The sequence below is a fragment of the Pundamilia nyererei genome, unplaced genomic scaffold (genome assembly GCF_000239375.1).
Source record: "Pundamilia nyererei isolate P.nyererei 1_Seehausen unplaced genomic scaffold, PunNye1.0 scaffold00034, whole genome shotgun sequence".
Lineage (NCBI taxonomy): Eukaryota > Metazoa > Chordata > Actinopteri > Cichliformes > Cichlidae > Pundamilia > Pundamilia nyererei.
Window position 1 is genome coordinate 3,062,360 of NW_005187435.1, and position 12,071 is coordinate 3,074,430.

The 12,071-nt window shown below is 38.1% G+C and overlaps 1 protein-coding gene across 3 annotated transcripts in view; it reads right to left on the reverse strand.

Moving 5' to 3' along the window:
* The window catches only part of syt2b (synaptotagmin IIb), a 29,618-nt gene that overhangs the window by 7,232 nt on the left and 10,315 nt on the right, over positions 1-12,071 (reverse strand). Inside the window, exons 1-4 of one of the 3 annotated variants that reach the window (XM_005729764.1) lie at positions 9,106-9,230; positions 3,974-4,202; positions 3,696-3,856; positions 1,591-1,722 (exon numbers count right to left, since the gene is read on the reverse strand). In XM_005729764.1, coding sequence (XP_005729821.1) covers positions 1,591-1,722; positions 3,696-3,856; positions 3,974-4,178 — 498 coding nt within the window. In that variant the 5' untranslated portion in view covers positions 4,179-4,202; positions 9,106-9,230. Of the gene's footprint in view, positions 1-1,590; positions 1,723-3,695; positions 3,857-3,973; positions 4,203-9,105; positions 9,231-12,071 lie in introns of those variants that run through there. The other 2 variants (XM_005729765.1, XM_005729763.1) reach the window with 2 other exon arrangements.

Sequence of the window (12,071 nt, forward strand, 5' to 3'; positions counted from 1 at the left end):
AATGAGGGTGTATATAAGCAACAGGAGCAGTGAAAACAGAATTTTATCAGGCAAAAATGCAACTTTTCTTTGAGGGTCACTGCCTCAGACTGGTTATATAAACCTCGCAATCCATCACCACAAGCGTCTCAGCTGACTGGAGACATACTGGATGTCAGAAGCTTTTCCTCAGTGTCATCCAATTGTCACAGTGTGGTAACTTCTAAAAAATGTATTACACTGTGTGCTAGAAAATACAGATTTTAGCTGTCTATATTTTACAGATACATTAAAAGTACAGCCATTTCACCCTCTACTGTGTTTCATATCTAGTGAATTTTTGGCATTTTAATTGAGCACATGAAGGTTTGCTCATATGCTGTCGAGTAATCAGTTAAGCTGCTGGAAGTACCACTGTTAGATAAATGTCTTTTGATTTACCTGAAGCCACTATAACAAGTTACTCTTTTAAGGTTTAGCCTCTTTTGTCTTTTCAGCCCTAAAAATAACTGTGGTCTTACTGACAATGTTCATCTTCTGCATACTCCTGTTCAGGTTTTGTATAGTATGTAAATGTAACCTTAAGTAACATCAACTTAACTGTCCTGTTTTGCTGCTATTAAAATTGTGAAGTTTATATTTGGTGTTTGTTCACATTCAAAGCCTGAATTAGGGAACTCTCTATTCCTCAAAATGTCATGGAAAATTACTCTTTTTCTGGCTGCTGACAGTAATTTCTGATTTATGGAGTAATAAAAAAACAGCCCTTTGTAAAAACTTTAATACGTCAAAAGAATGAAAGAAGAATTCCGAGTCTCATTGATCTCACTCTTACCAATGTTCAGATATCTGTTCCAGAAAAGTTTTCAAAACTGGCAATGACGCCTAATTTGCATAATTGAATGTGAAATTTCAGAATACATTACAAAAAATAAATAAATAAAAATATTTGATTAATGTCTTGATGGATCCAGGTAAGGAAATCTCAGAAAGTTGATACCGCTCATGGGTAGCGGTGGGAAGAATGCGACTGAAGAAGTGACCTGGATGAGTGAAAAAATGTTTCTCCCACTAAAAACACTGTCCAGACGAACAGTTTCAGCTTTCTGGGAATTGGATTAATGTAAGTAATGAACTAGAGAAATCTTAAGGTATTATCTTTCAATTAAAATGTTTCCTTTAGTGTTTTGGCACCTTTAGAGTCCCTTATTATGAGCTGGATTACTCAGCACAGAGGCATTATGTGGTATTATTGCTACTATGCATCTCCCAGGTAAAGAAAATGTTTCATTCATGACACCCATGAAAGAAAAAGCTTGTTTTTTCTTTGCACTTCGGGTTAAATAAACAAGAAAAAGCATTAATTTAATTACTATAACTTTACATTTTTTTTATTATCTTTGCACAGAACCAAGCTACTACAGCGAGTTCCATACTGAAGATGACATGAATTGGGTTATCTAACTCTTTAATTTAAACATGTCTTTAAACACTAAAACATTTCAAATGGGTAATTTAAATATAGCAGAAAACATGAAAAACTCCCTCCAAAATTGTTAATTATTTCTAGAGCTTTTTTTTTGTAGTTCACAAAATGTGATAACCACAGACCTTCGTATTCTCAAAGTCATAATCTATAGAGTATTGCAGCTTCCCCAGTTTCTCCTGCTCTTTCTCCTCTTCCTCTTTTTCTTCCTCTGTCAGTCCAGTCTCTCCCTCATCATCATCGTCATCCTGATGTGTCTGCAGTGTAAAGGTAACAAAACAAAAAGCTATGTTAAAGGTAAGAGTACAAAAAGTCAGGATACAGGGTTCCCCATAACAGCCAGCATGCCACAGACACTGGAGCTCCAGGAGTTTTTATGTGGGAGATACATGTTTTGGTTACTGCTTACCTGCACAGCACCTGATGATAAAAACCAGGAATTTATCATTTACAAGGACATAGCTGCCTGTAATCGGTATCCCTACTTTTTTTTAAGAAACTGTAGAAATGATTGTCTCAGTGTTTGTGGATCAGTGGGCAAGTCCTTAAATCTGACATGCTTCAGCAGTACAGTGACAGCCAGAATCAGTGGAGGCATTGCATGCTAGTTCCACTAAGAAGGGTAATAAATGCCACGTCCTAATAGTGAAACTGAAAATAAGAATAATTTCTTGTTGTTAAAGGCATTAGATCTTAACAAATGAGCGAGGAGATATAGGTTTGGATAGACCCCTAAGGAACTAGCTTACAACAGCAGGAACAAATGCATATTAATCAATAAAAAATATGACATAATATTCAGGGCAAGGGGATGTATCTTATTTTATAGGATTTATTTTTAAGACTTCAAATTTGTTAACCTGCATCTCTTTAAATTAATGTGGCAAAATAAATGTTTCTCCTTTCACCTCACCATTATTACAAAACTAAATCAGGATTAAAGGGCACAGCCAGCTATTTGAATTTTGTTAGAGCCTTACTGCTTCAATATGATTTTTCTTATTAAGTAACTTAGGTGATCTTGACTTTGTAATCTTTTCTTTGGGTCATCCAGTGTCGTCACATCCTACCTCCTCCTTGAGTATTACGAAGAGATTTGCAAATCTTTGGCTCACCATGCAGTTTTATCATCACCGTTTCCATGTCTCCCAAACAACCAGCCATGCCCTTTATCACATGCACAGATTAATAGTGTTAACAGTCTTGCATATCATATTTTAATCCAATACTTTCCATATTGGTGTGATTTACAGTAACATTGTCCCGAGAACAATGTGTTAGATGGTTAGACTCTCCTCTCTGGGGTTTATGGAGCACATCATAGCTTTCCATTGTTACATTCTCAAGCTATCATACCAAAAAACTACAAAATAATAGGGAGGAAATTAAAAAAAGAAAGAAAGAAAAAATAGCAAAGGAAGCTACAACTTTCATTCCATGAAACCCCCCTCCGCCCTGGGGGCCAGAGAGCATCGACATGAGCTATCCACCTACCGTAGAGCAGGAGTCCACCACAGTCAAGAAACACGAGGCACACACAAGACACAAAGCGGAAAAGGAGGAGAGCAGAGAGAGGAAGAGATTCAACTCACAAGACACCAAACACACTTCAAAAAGAGAGGCAATCAACACCACCACCACCACAATCATGATGAGAAATGACACGCTTGTTTTAGGCTCAGGGCGATAATTTCACATTGTGGACACAAGCAGTTGATTGCTTTAATTAACTGTACAGGGGCAGTCTATGTTAATATAAGCTGTTTAGCCCATCAAATTAAGAATTTATCCTTAACTTTATAGCACTTTGATTCACAACTTCCTGATCTTTCTGCAGGCCTCATCCTTTCATCCATTACCTTTTAATATGATAAGCTTTGTTTTGTAAGTTGACGAAACATTCTCTGCTCATTCTTTGCCACATTGCAATAAAGTGTGCCATTTTTCACCATGGAGCACAATGGAGCACACATTTAAACAACCACAACAACAACAACAACACAAATTGAGGGGAAGAGAGCTCTCCTTGTGTCCTCTACAGCCTGGGCTAAAAAAGCTGCTGGTAAAAGATCAGATTTAGTTAGCAACATTGTTAAAATCTGGGCAATAACTATCATAATAAATAATAACAACTTGAATAATAAATTATTGTTGACATAATCGACAAAATTTCACCAATGCATCTTGTAACCTTGACTCTTTAGCATGTAGGAAGCGCGAGGCATCATACCTCACCACCCTGCATGTTCTTCATGTTGAAGCCATCCTTTCCCTTCTTTCCTTTCTTGTTCTTCTTCTTCTTGCAGCAACATTTTTTGATTATGCAGAAACAGCAGGTGAGGATTAGCAATGCTGCCACTACAGCAATGGCAATCAAAGCCCACGGAGGCACTGTTGATTTCAAAATAAATGAGGAAAAGTTGAGTTTGAATGGAACTTTGGTATTTGCCAAATGTTAATGTTTTGTAATGCTTGGAATGATGTAAAAAGCTCTGCAGCATTACTTACATGGGATTTTATCAATTTCATTCAAGAATTTGCTCTTGATCTCCTCAAACATGTCATTCTTGCTGATCTCTGTATTGTTCGAGCCAGAAGTTTCTGGTGCTGAGGTGGACATGGCAGCTGAGGTGGGAGCCATGGTCATGGTGGGGGCACTGGTGGGCTCGGCCGCTGCCATGGCCTGTGGCCGTCTGAACAAGTTGAACTTCATTGTCAAAGACTAGGCACAGCGTCCCTGAAACACAAAGAGATCGGATATGAAGCAACAAAAATTGCTTTAGTGGTATCATGGAAGATTTGTCAAAGAAAGTGAAAAATATTGAAAAACTATTGAAATATTGAAACTCATTATGACTCAGGAAGTCATAATGGAACATCAATCAAATTTAGCCATCTGCACCAACAACAGAGGCAAAAGACTGAAGTAACTTCTTAAGAGGGGTGGCAAATACATTAGGTTACCTATTCACTAGGGGTGCAACGATACACAAAATTCACGGTTCGGTTAGATCCTTTGGTGTCAGGGTTCGATATTTTTTCAATACAAAAAAATGTTCATGCCTTTTTAATTTGTCATTTATTAAAATTATAAATATATATTTAAGTCAAAAGTAGTTTTTAAATTTAATGTTGCTGAAACAACAAAATAAAAATAAAAAAATCTATCTGATCGAGGAATCACTCATCTTTGGAAAAGAGAGTTTATTACAGAGAAATGGCTCTTTCCAAATTAAAAGCTATACTATACGCTTCTTCTGGGCTATATTCTCAGCAGCATATTAAACATATCAGGTCCCCATAAGGAGAATCATGTGCTAACGGCTGTCTAAATGACTCGGGTAAAGTTTGTAGCATGTGTGTTTGTTGTTTTTGTCTGCTTCCACTTGTCTTTGCACTAGGATGATGTCGGTGTAAATGTGCAGTCATATTCATTGTGTTCCCACTAGTGCTGTCAGCGTTAATCTTGTTAAAATGACATTAACGCCATAACTCGGCAAATCTCCATTAACGAGTTACCGTGGATCGCCCCATGCGTGGGGCTAAGGCACTAGTTCCCACCAATTGAGCATTGCGTGGCACATCCGACATATTGTTTTACTTTTGTCCATGACACGCTTACCAACAGGGTCATGCTTCACATGAAAACCAAGATAGTTCCAAACGCCAGATCTGAATGAGGGTGGGAGAGGTTCAATTTCGGGTAGAGTTGAGGCAGTTGCCATGCTTCTGTCTTGCTAGCTTGTGCTGCGCTCAGTAGATCTGCGCTCGACAGTGCAGCCTAGGCGGAGTAGTCGAATGCAGATCCACTGAGCGCTCAACACAGACAGCATCGTCAGAAGAAAAGTTGACAAAATAAATAAAAAATTTTGTATTGTTTGATACACATGCCTACCGAACCGAAAGCACTATATCCAACGGTTCAATATCAATACGAGTATCGTTGCACCCCTACTGGTTAGTAATCTAAAACTCCAGAAAGCTGCTAAATTGATTTTATTCTGACTTGCCTCAGCTTTCCATTATAATTTTTAATTTTATGTTTGAGTGATGATGACCTTGAGAGCTGCAACTCAACTCTGTGAAAGATGGGGAGTATGAAAACAATGCTTCATCTGGGACTCATCACACTCATCACACAAGTCACAGAAGTTGAAAGCCCTTGATGTTGCTGATGATATGAGAATTTAGTGTGTGTGTGAAACTGTGACCTGAGATGATTACACCTCCACCTTAAAACACAATGATCTTCCAGACCTAAAGGAGAGTCTAAAAAGTTATCCAAAATTAAAGGATACGTGAGTATCTGTACATGTACATGATGGCACAATTGTTAAATGATTTTCTAGAATAATCAATACATAAACAGCATCATTTTGTCAGGTAAGTATAAAGAGAGACATTAAAGATGAATAATTAGTTTATCTTAATGACTTGAACCCAATGACTGCTTGAACCAGAAGAAAACAGCTGCTAACTCAAAATTAGCAAATGTCAGTTGCTTGTCAAACCGCAGAGCATTGTTACTTAAAATATATATGATGAGTGAGCTTTAGAGGTCCTTAAGATAGACCTTATTATATGTGACAGAACCATATCTAAGCGTCTATTTTTCTGGAAAAATACCAGAAACACCTTCCCTGACATGACAAATCATGCTTCTCTGTCTGGCAACCCGATGGGTGAGTCTGGGTTTGATGGTTGGCAGGAGAACGATACTTGTCCAACTGCATTGTGTCAAGTATAAAGTTTGGTGGAAAGGGAATTATGGATGAAGAACTTTACTGGCCTGCACAGAGCCTTGATCTCAACCCAATAACATACCACTGAGATGAATTAGAGTTCACATTTCGAGCCAAGCCTTCTTGTCCAATATCAGTGTCTGATCTCACAAATACACTTCTGGAATAATGGGCAAAAATTCCCACAAAAATCAGACTCGTAAAACTTGTGTAAAGCGTTCTCAGAAGAGTTTAAGCTGTTCTGGCTGCAAATGTTGGGCCGGCATCACACAACCCTATGGATGAAGAATGTATGTCACTCAAGTTCAGTCATTTGAAGGTAAATGACTGAATAGTTTTGGTAATAGGGGTTTTCTTCTACCAACCAACTAATCTGTATTTATTTTTATTATTTATAACCGACGAATCAATGATCAGACCAATAAATAGTTGAAGGTTCCACCTTAAGAGTTCAAATGTTTTAAGATCAATCTTAAAATAGATTCTGAAATTTTATAGACTTAAGTTTAACAGGTTAGACGTAGCTGGAGATCTAAGCTGCGACTTTAAATAGCATAAGAAGGCAGTCATCTAAATCAGTTTCACCTCCCAACATACTCTAATAAAATGAGTGTCTTCTCAGAAGGGCCCTCTTTTAACAGATGACAACTCCAATTTAACTCTCAGCCCCAAGTGAGCATTATGTTATGTATTCTCTGTTTGCTCTTTGCATGACTGCTGGTGGCAGCAACAACACTAACATTTACTGCTGAGCACAAATGTCAATGCTCTGGTCTAATTGAAGCTTGCTGTTTGTCAAAGTGCTGCAGATCGCTAGATGAATTTGAAAACACCTGCTTTAGTTTTAATTAACTATGAATAACTGTATTATAGTGCTGGGACAGGATTGTTTCCTACTGCATTTAGTCATTTATTTGATTACTATGTATGTCTCAGGAGCATAATGGTTTAAATTGTGTCAGTAAGACTACTTATTTACCACAGTGTGATATATTTCTAGGAGCTGCTGCTCTGACTGATATGTTTTTTTAAAACTAAATAATATGATTTTGATGCTGCCTTTACTCTTTCATGAGCCCCACAAACTCAGCATAGTGCTTAAGAATAACTGGCAGCTTGACATCCTTTTATTCGTTTTGTCACTCTGCTAATGTTTCCACGTTTATTTGTTTTTCACTCCAGGGTAAAGAATTCAAAGAAATAAAGCAATTTAAGAGAAAAGGTCATGGAATTAAGATGTGTTCAAGCAACTAAGGAAAATGTAACATGATTTACATATTTTTTTAAATTGCTAAGCACATTAGGTATAATGTTTTATATCCATGCTATGGATGTAAGACAAGTATAGAATTAGTACTGGCAACTAAGTTTGCTAGCGTTACACCTTTTTTTCAGTTGATCTACTGTGATCTGCTCCAGTTTCTTACTATAAAAGATGTAATAACTAAAAAAATTTTTACTTTTTATTGTGTAAGCTTTAAAGTACGATACTATCAGCTTTTTATCAGCTGTTTGCTTGCTATTACACTGTTATTTTACAGTGTTTCTACTGTAATTATCATCAAACTTTTATTGTTGTAAAATGTACATACATGTCCTCCTCATATAACGTGAATCCAGTTTATTGTCTTTCTTGAACTATACGGTAGCTCCCCACAATTCTTTGCAACACCTGGTTAGAGAAATGCTTGCACAAAGAAGAGGTCTGGTCATCTGTGATTAATTGCTTCAGGAGTCTCAGCCATTGTGGCTCATTGCTAGCTGTTCTCAACTATGCAAATAGTAGGTGCATATACAGAACTATCATAGTCTAAAAACACTAAATAAATGCACAGTAGCTAGATGTTAATGTTTTTTTTCTATAGATATCACCATTTACAGTATTCAACTGTATCCACAAAAGTCCCTCCAGTCATACAGAGATTTGCTACAGCGAGCTTATGTGTCATTATCAAAGGAAGTGGTCCGCAGCTAAGGATATCAGTACCTCAAAGTAAAAGTGAACTGTCAGAATATGGCAAACATAATGATGATAAAACCCAATCTTAATTGATTTGCAGCCCACAGATCGATAAGTATTGCATTTCAACATGTGCACTTTAGCACAGACTTTCTATTGCTGTAAGGTAGACTGTGCACTGTTCACATACAGTGGTGGTCTATGTGCTGTGGGCAAGCACATCATTGTTGCTAAGCAATACTGATAACGTCTATAGCTGAAGTGACCAACCAATCAAATAACCAGTTGGCTCAAGGCCAGTGTCAAGTCACTGCCCAAGTGGTGGGCATGACATGATACGAATGCAGACTGCTGCCACTGAGCTGAAATGTATAATGGTTATTATGAATAAAGTTTTTGCTCCAGCAAAGGTTCTTCAAAAACATTTTATTCATCGCCTGCCCGTATCTTTCATTTGTCTCTAAACCCATCCTCACCCCTAAAATGAAGCACATCTGAGACTGCAATGTTAAAAAAAAATCCTAACATTAAGTCAGATATGATTTTCTCCACTACCCGAACTTCCCTAAGTTAATTCTGTCTCCTCTGAGAAGAGCAGTGATGAGAGAAGCGACTGAATGGAAATAGAATACAATATGCCCATACCTTCCCCTCTTATTTTAGCCTACCTTCTACCTCTGTGCCATTAGCACTCAGTCCTTATCTCCCTAGGATTTCGGCAGCTCACCACTGGCCAATATCACTCAGTCACAAAAAACAGGCTCTGACACATCCTCATTCATAAGTAGAATCAGGTCCGGAGAATACAGTGCAACCAAAGCAGTTTGATATGGTTTACCCAGTTTAAAATGCAGAGAAGATTCCTCTAAGATAACTGTGGTCCAGTTGTGCATCTTAACTCATTTTTAATCTACAAAGATCTTCAAGACAAAACTCACCAGTCAAATGTGGTATTCCCCTCGTGGGGTGGCCCATCCAATCAATAAGTGTTTGGGTTACAGTTCCTCAGAGCTGTGGTAACATAGTCTGATCTCTCCCATAAGCAGAGACTGCAGTCTCCTCTCACTTCTCTCCACTGCAGCACTACACCCCTCCTCCTCCCCCTCCTCTTCCTCCTCCTCCTCTGTCCAATGCACACCATCGCCCCCATTTTCCACCCTCCCATCACATATTTCCCTACACCCTCTCTGTCTCTCTGTTCAATGTACTTATGTACGCAACCTCTTTACCTCTTTCTCTCCATCTTTCTCATTCCCCCAGCCTCATTTGTGATGCTGCTCACACAGCTGATTGCAGCATGCCACTCTACGGTCTAGTATTGGAGGGCAGTTGTAAAAGATCAATATGCACAGACTCTAGGGTGAGGTTCATGTTAATAAAGCCACAGCCTGCACAAGTCAGGAATAAAAAGCAAAAGTATGCACTAGGACAGCTGAAAAAGTCTTAAGGCGGTGCAGTTTTTTGTTTGCTTGCTGTTGTCTTTTTAAATCAGATCTACTCCATGCAATTAAGTGGTTGCTAACAACTGATCTCAGAAGTATGATTTAACCCTCTGAATAGACCATCTCTGTTAAGTCATTCAGAGTGAACAATTGAAACAAAGAGTGATTCCTCCTGTTTGTCCAGTGTTCACTGATCCCTCAGGAGACTTCTTGATGATTAGAAGTGAGGAGATAACAAAAGCATCTTCTCGAGTTATAATACAAACAAAACGTATCCCACTGTATTGAGCTAAAACTATTACATAATGAAACGTGCTGTTTGAGCCAGAGACCTACGCAGATGCAGAACTAAACATATGAGGTTTAAAAATTAAACTTTAGGTGCCTGTAGCTCGATCTTGCGTGATAAATGTGTTTCAAATGTTCAACATCCCTAAAGCAGTTATGTTTGTACATGTTTGAACTCTTTGCAATGCTGGCATTTAACCTTTTTTTTTCTTGCTTTTGCCTGAAAACCTTTTTCTTTCAGTGCTCTCCTTGGGGAAATGCCTTTCTAAATGCTTAAGTTCAGCTGTCATCTGTTAGATGCCTGGCTTGATGTGGCTATTCTTGCAGTATGCCAGGTTGCAGTGCATTTAGCTGCTTCTACCAGAGGAGGGCAGGAATCTCATATAAAACTGCTGCATCACAGAGCATATTCTTTTTTTCTTTTTGAGAACTGCAAAGTTATGCCCAGAGACATTTGTCTTCTCTGCTTTGCAGGGTCAGTTTTGATCTGCTAAATGCATTTAGCTATGGAAAAAAATGACACAGTGTTCCTCTTTTTAGATAGAATATTAAACTGTGGATAAGTCACCACAGTATTATGCTTGAATAGGCCTTAATGTTTTCTCCTGCTTTTTTTTGTGATTTTCTCGTAATATCAAAAGACTTATCCTTCAAAAGACTATTTTAACATTTTCGCTCTAGGAGTGAATTAAAAAATGCTGCATTCATCTTAAAAGCTTAATGCTTTAATTAGAAGTTAATGGATTGGTAGAGTGAAATTGGCTGTGCAGTGGGGCCATGGGAGCAGAAATGATCTGGCTTTGAAGAAAATAAGCAGCTAGGGTGAGGTTAGGTGGGTTATATGGCCAATTCATGGATTTGTGTAAGATATTTTAAGATATAGGGCATTTAAGTTACTACTGCTTAAGTAGTGATGTCTGCACTTTTTAAGGTTTTTAAGTTAAGCCATTGTAATAAAGGAGATTGTAAATGAACAGACTGTTAGATGTTATACAATCAATTTTTTCTTCACGATAAAGTATATCTTATGTTATTATCTCATCGTTAATTATTTATTTAAGACACTCTTTTGCCTTGCCCTAGATTGCATGGGGCTCCTTCATGAAACTGATATGCCTGTTGTCCTTCTTTTTTTTTCTTACTTGATTTCTGGTTGTTCCCTGGAGTGACCCGATATGGCCTGACACCTCGTGGCAGAGCAATTTAACGAAACCAGGAAAAATATGAGTAAGCTGTAAAAACCTCTTCTGAGAAGTTAGTGACTGTTTTGCTTTTTTATTCTTATGAAATGTATTTTTAATAAATTATTTATTTTTGATATCAGCAGCATATTAGCATTAGAGCTCCCATAGATATGAAGAAATAGAAATCGCAAGATGGCCGCAAAATAACCAAAACAAACAATGAAACAAAAACAAAATGCTCAATCAATAAGATAATACCAGTCAGATTAAAAGATCGTGGATGGATTTTTTTAAAGCTATATGTTAAAATAGGTGTTAAAGATTTATTAAAATTGTTACAGTATATTTTTCAGTTAGTGTGAGATTGTTGCAAAATTCTCATTCTGCCCTTAACCCCTCCCCAAAAAACTGTGCTTTTACAGTATGGTTTACTGAAATTCCCACTGCATTGTGGGATACTCAGCTTCTCCCTGGTTCTTGCATTCTTTTATGAGCACCTGTGAATGAATAAACTTTTCCCTCCCTCTCCATCCCTGCTCTCTAGTGGATGAGTCAGGCCTGAGCACTGTGCAACATTAGGAGGTCAATAAGAGCAACACAGCTACTATCAAAGCCTCACATAGTAAACATATGCAGAGGGCAGCTGCTGACAACGTGTTCCCCGTGCTGAGTTGTGCTGGGACATTTTTGTTGAGATGACTTATCTCCTCTGAGGCAGCAGAGACGATGTGGAAAAAACTGCACCTCTCCAGCTCCTGCAGGGAGTGCTGCAATGCAGGGGTGTAATGGAGAAATACGAAGCTAGAAGGCAGATTGTCCAATAGTCAGCTAGCAACTCTCTTCCTCCACTTCCTGCCTTGTTTCTTGTTTCCTAATTTCTTTCATCTTTTACGCCTGTCGTCGTAGCATTTTTCCTTCTAGCCATGTCTCTGTGTACCACCCATACACACATGCATACGCTGTATCCTGCTCCCTCTCTCTCTATCACTC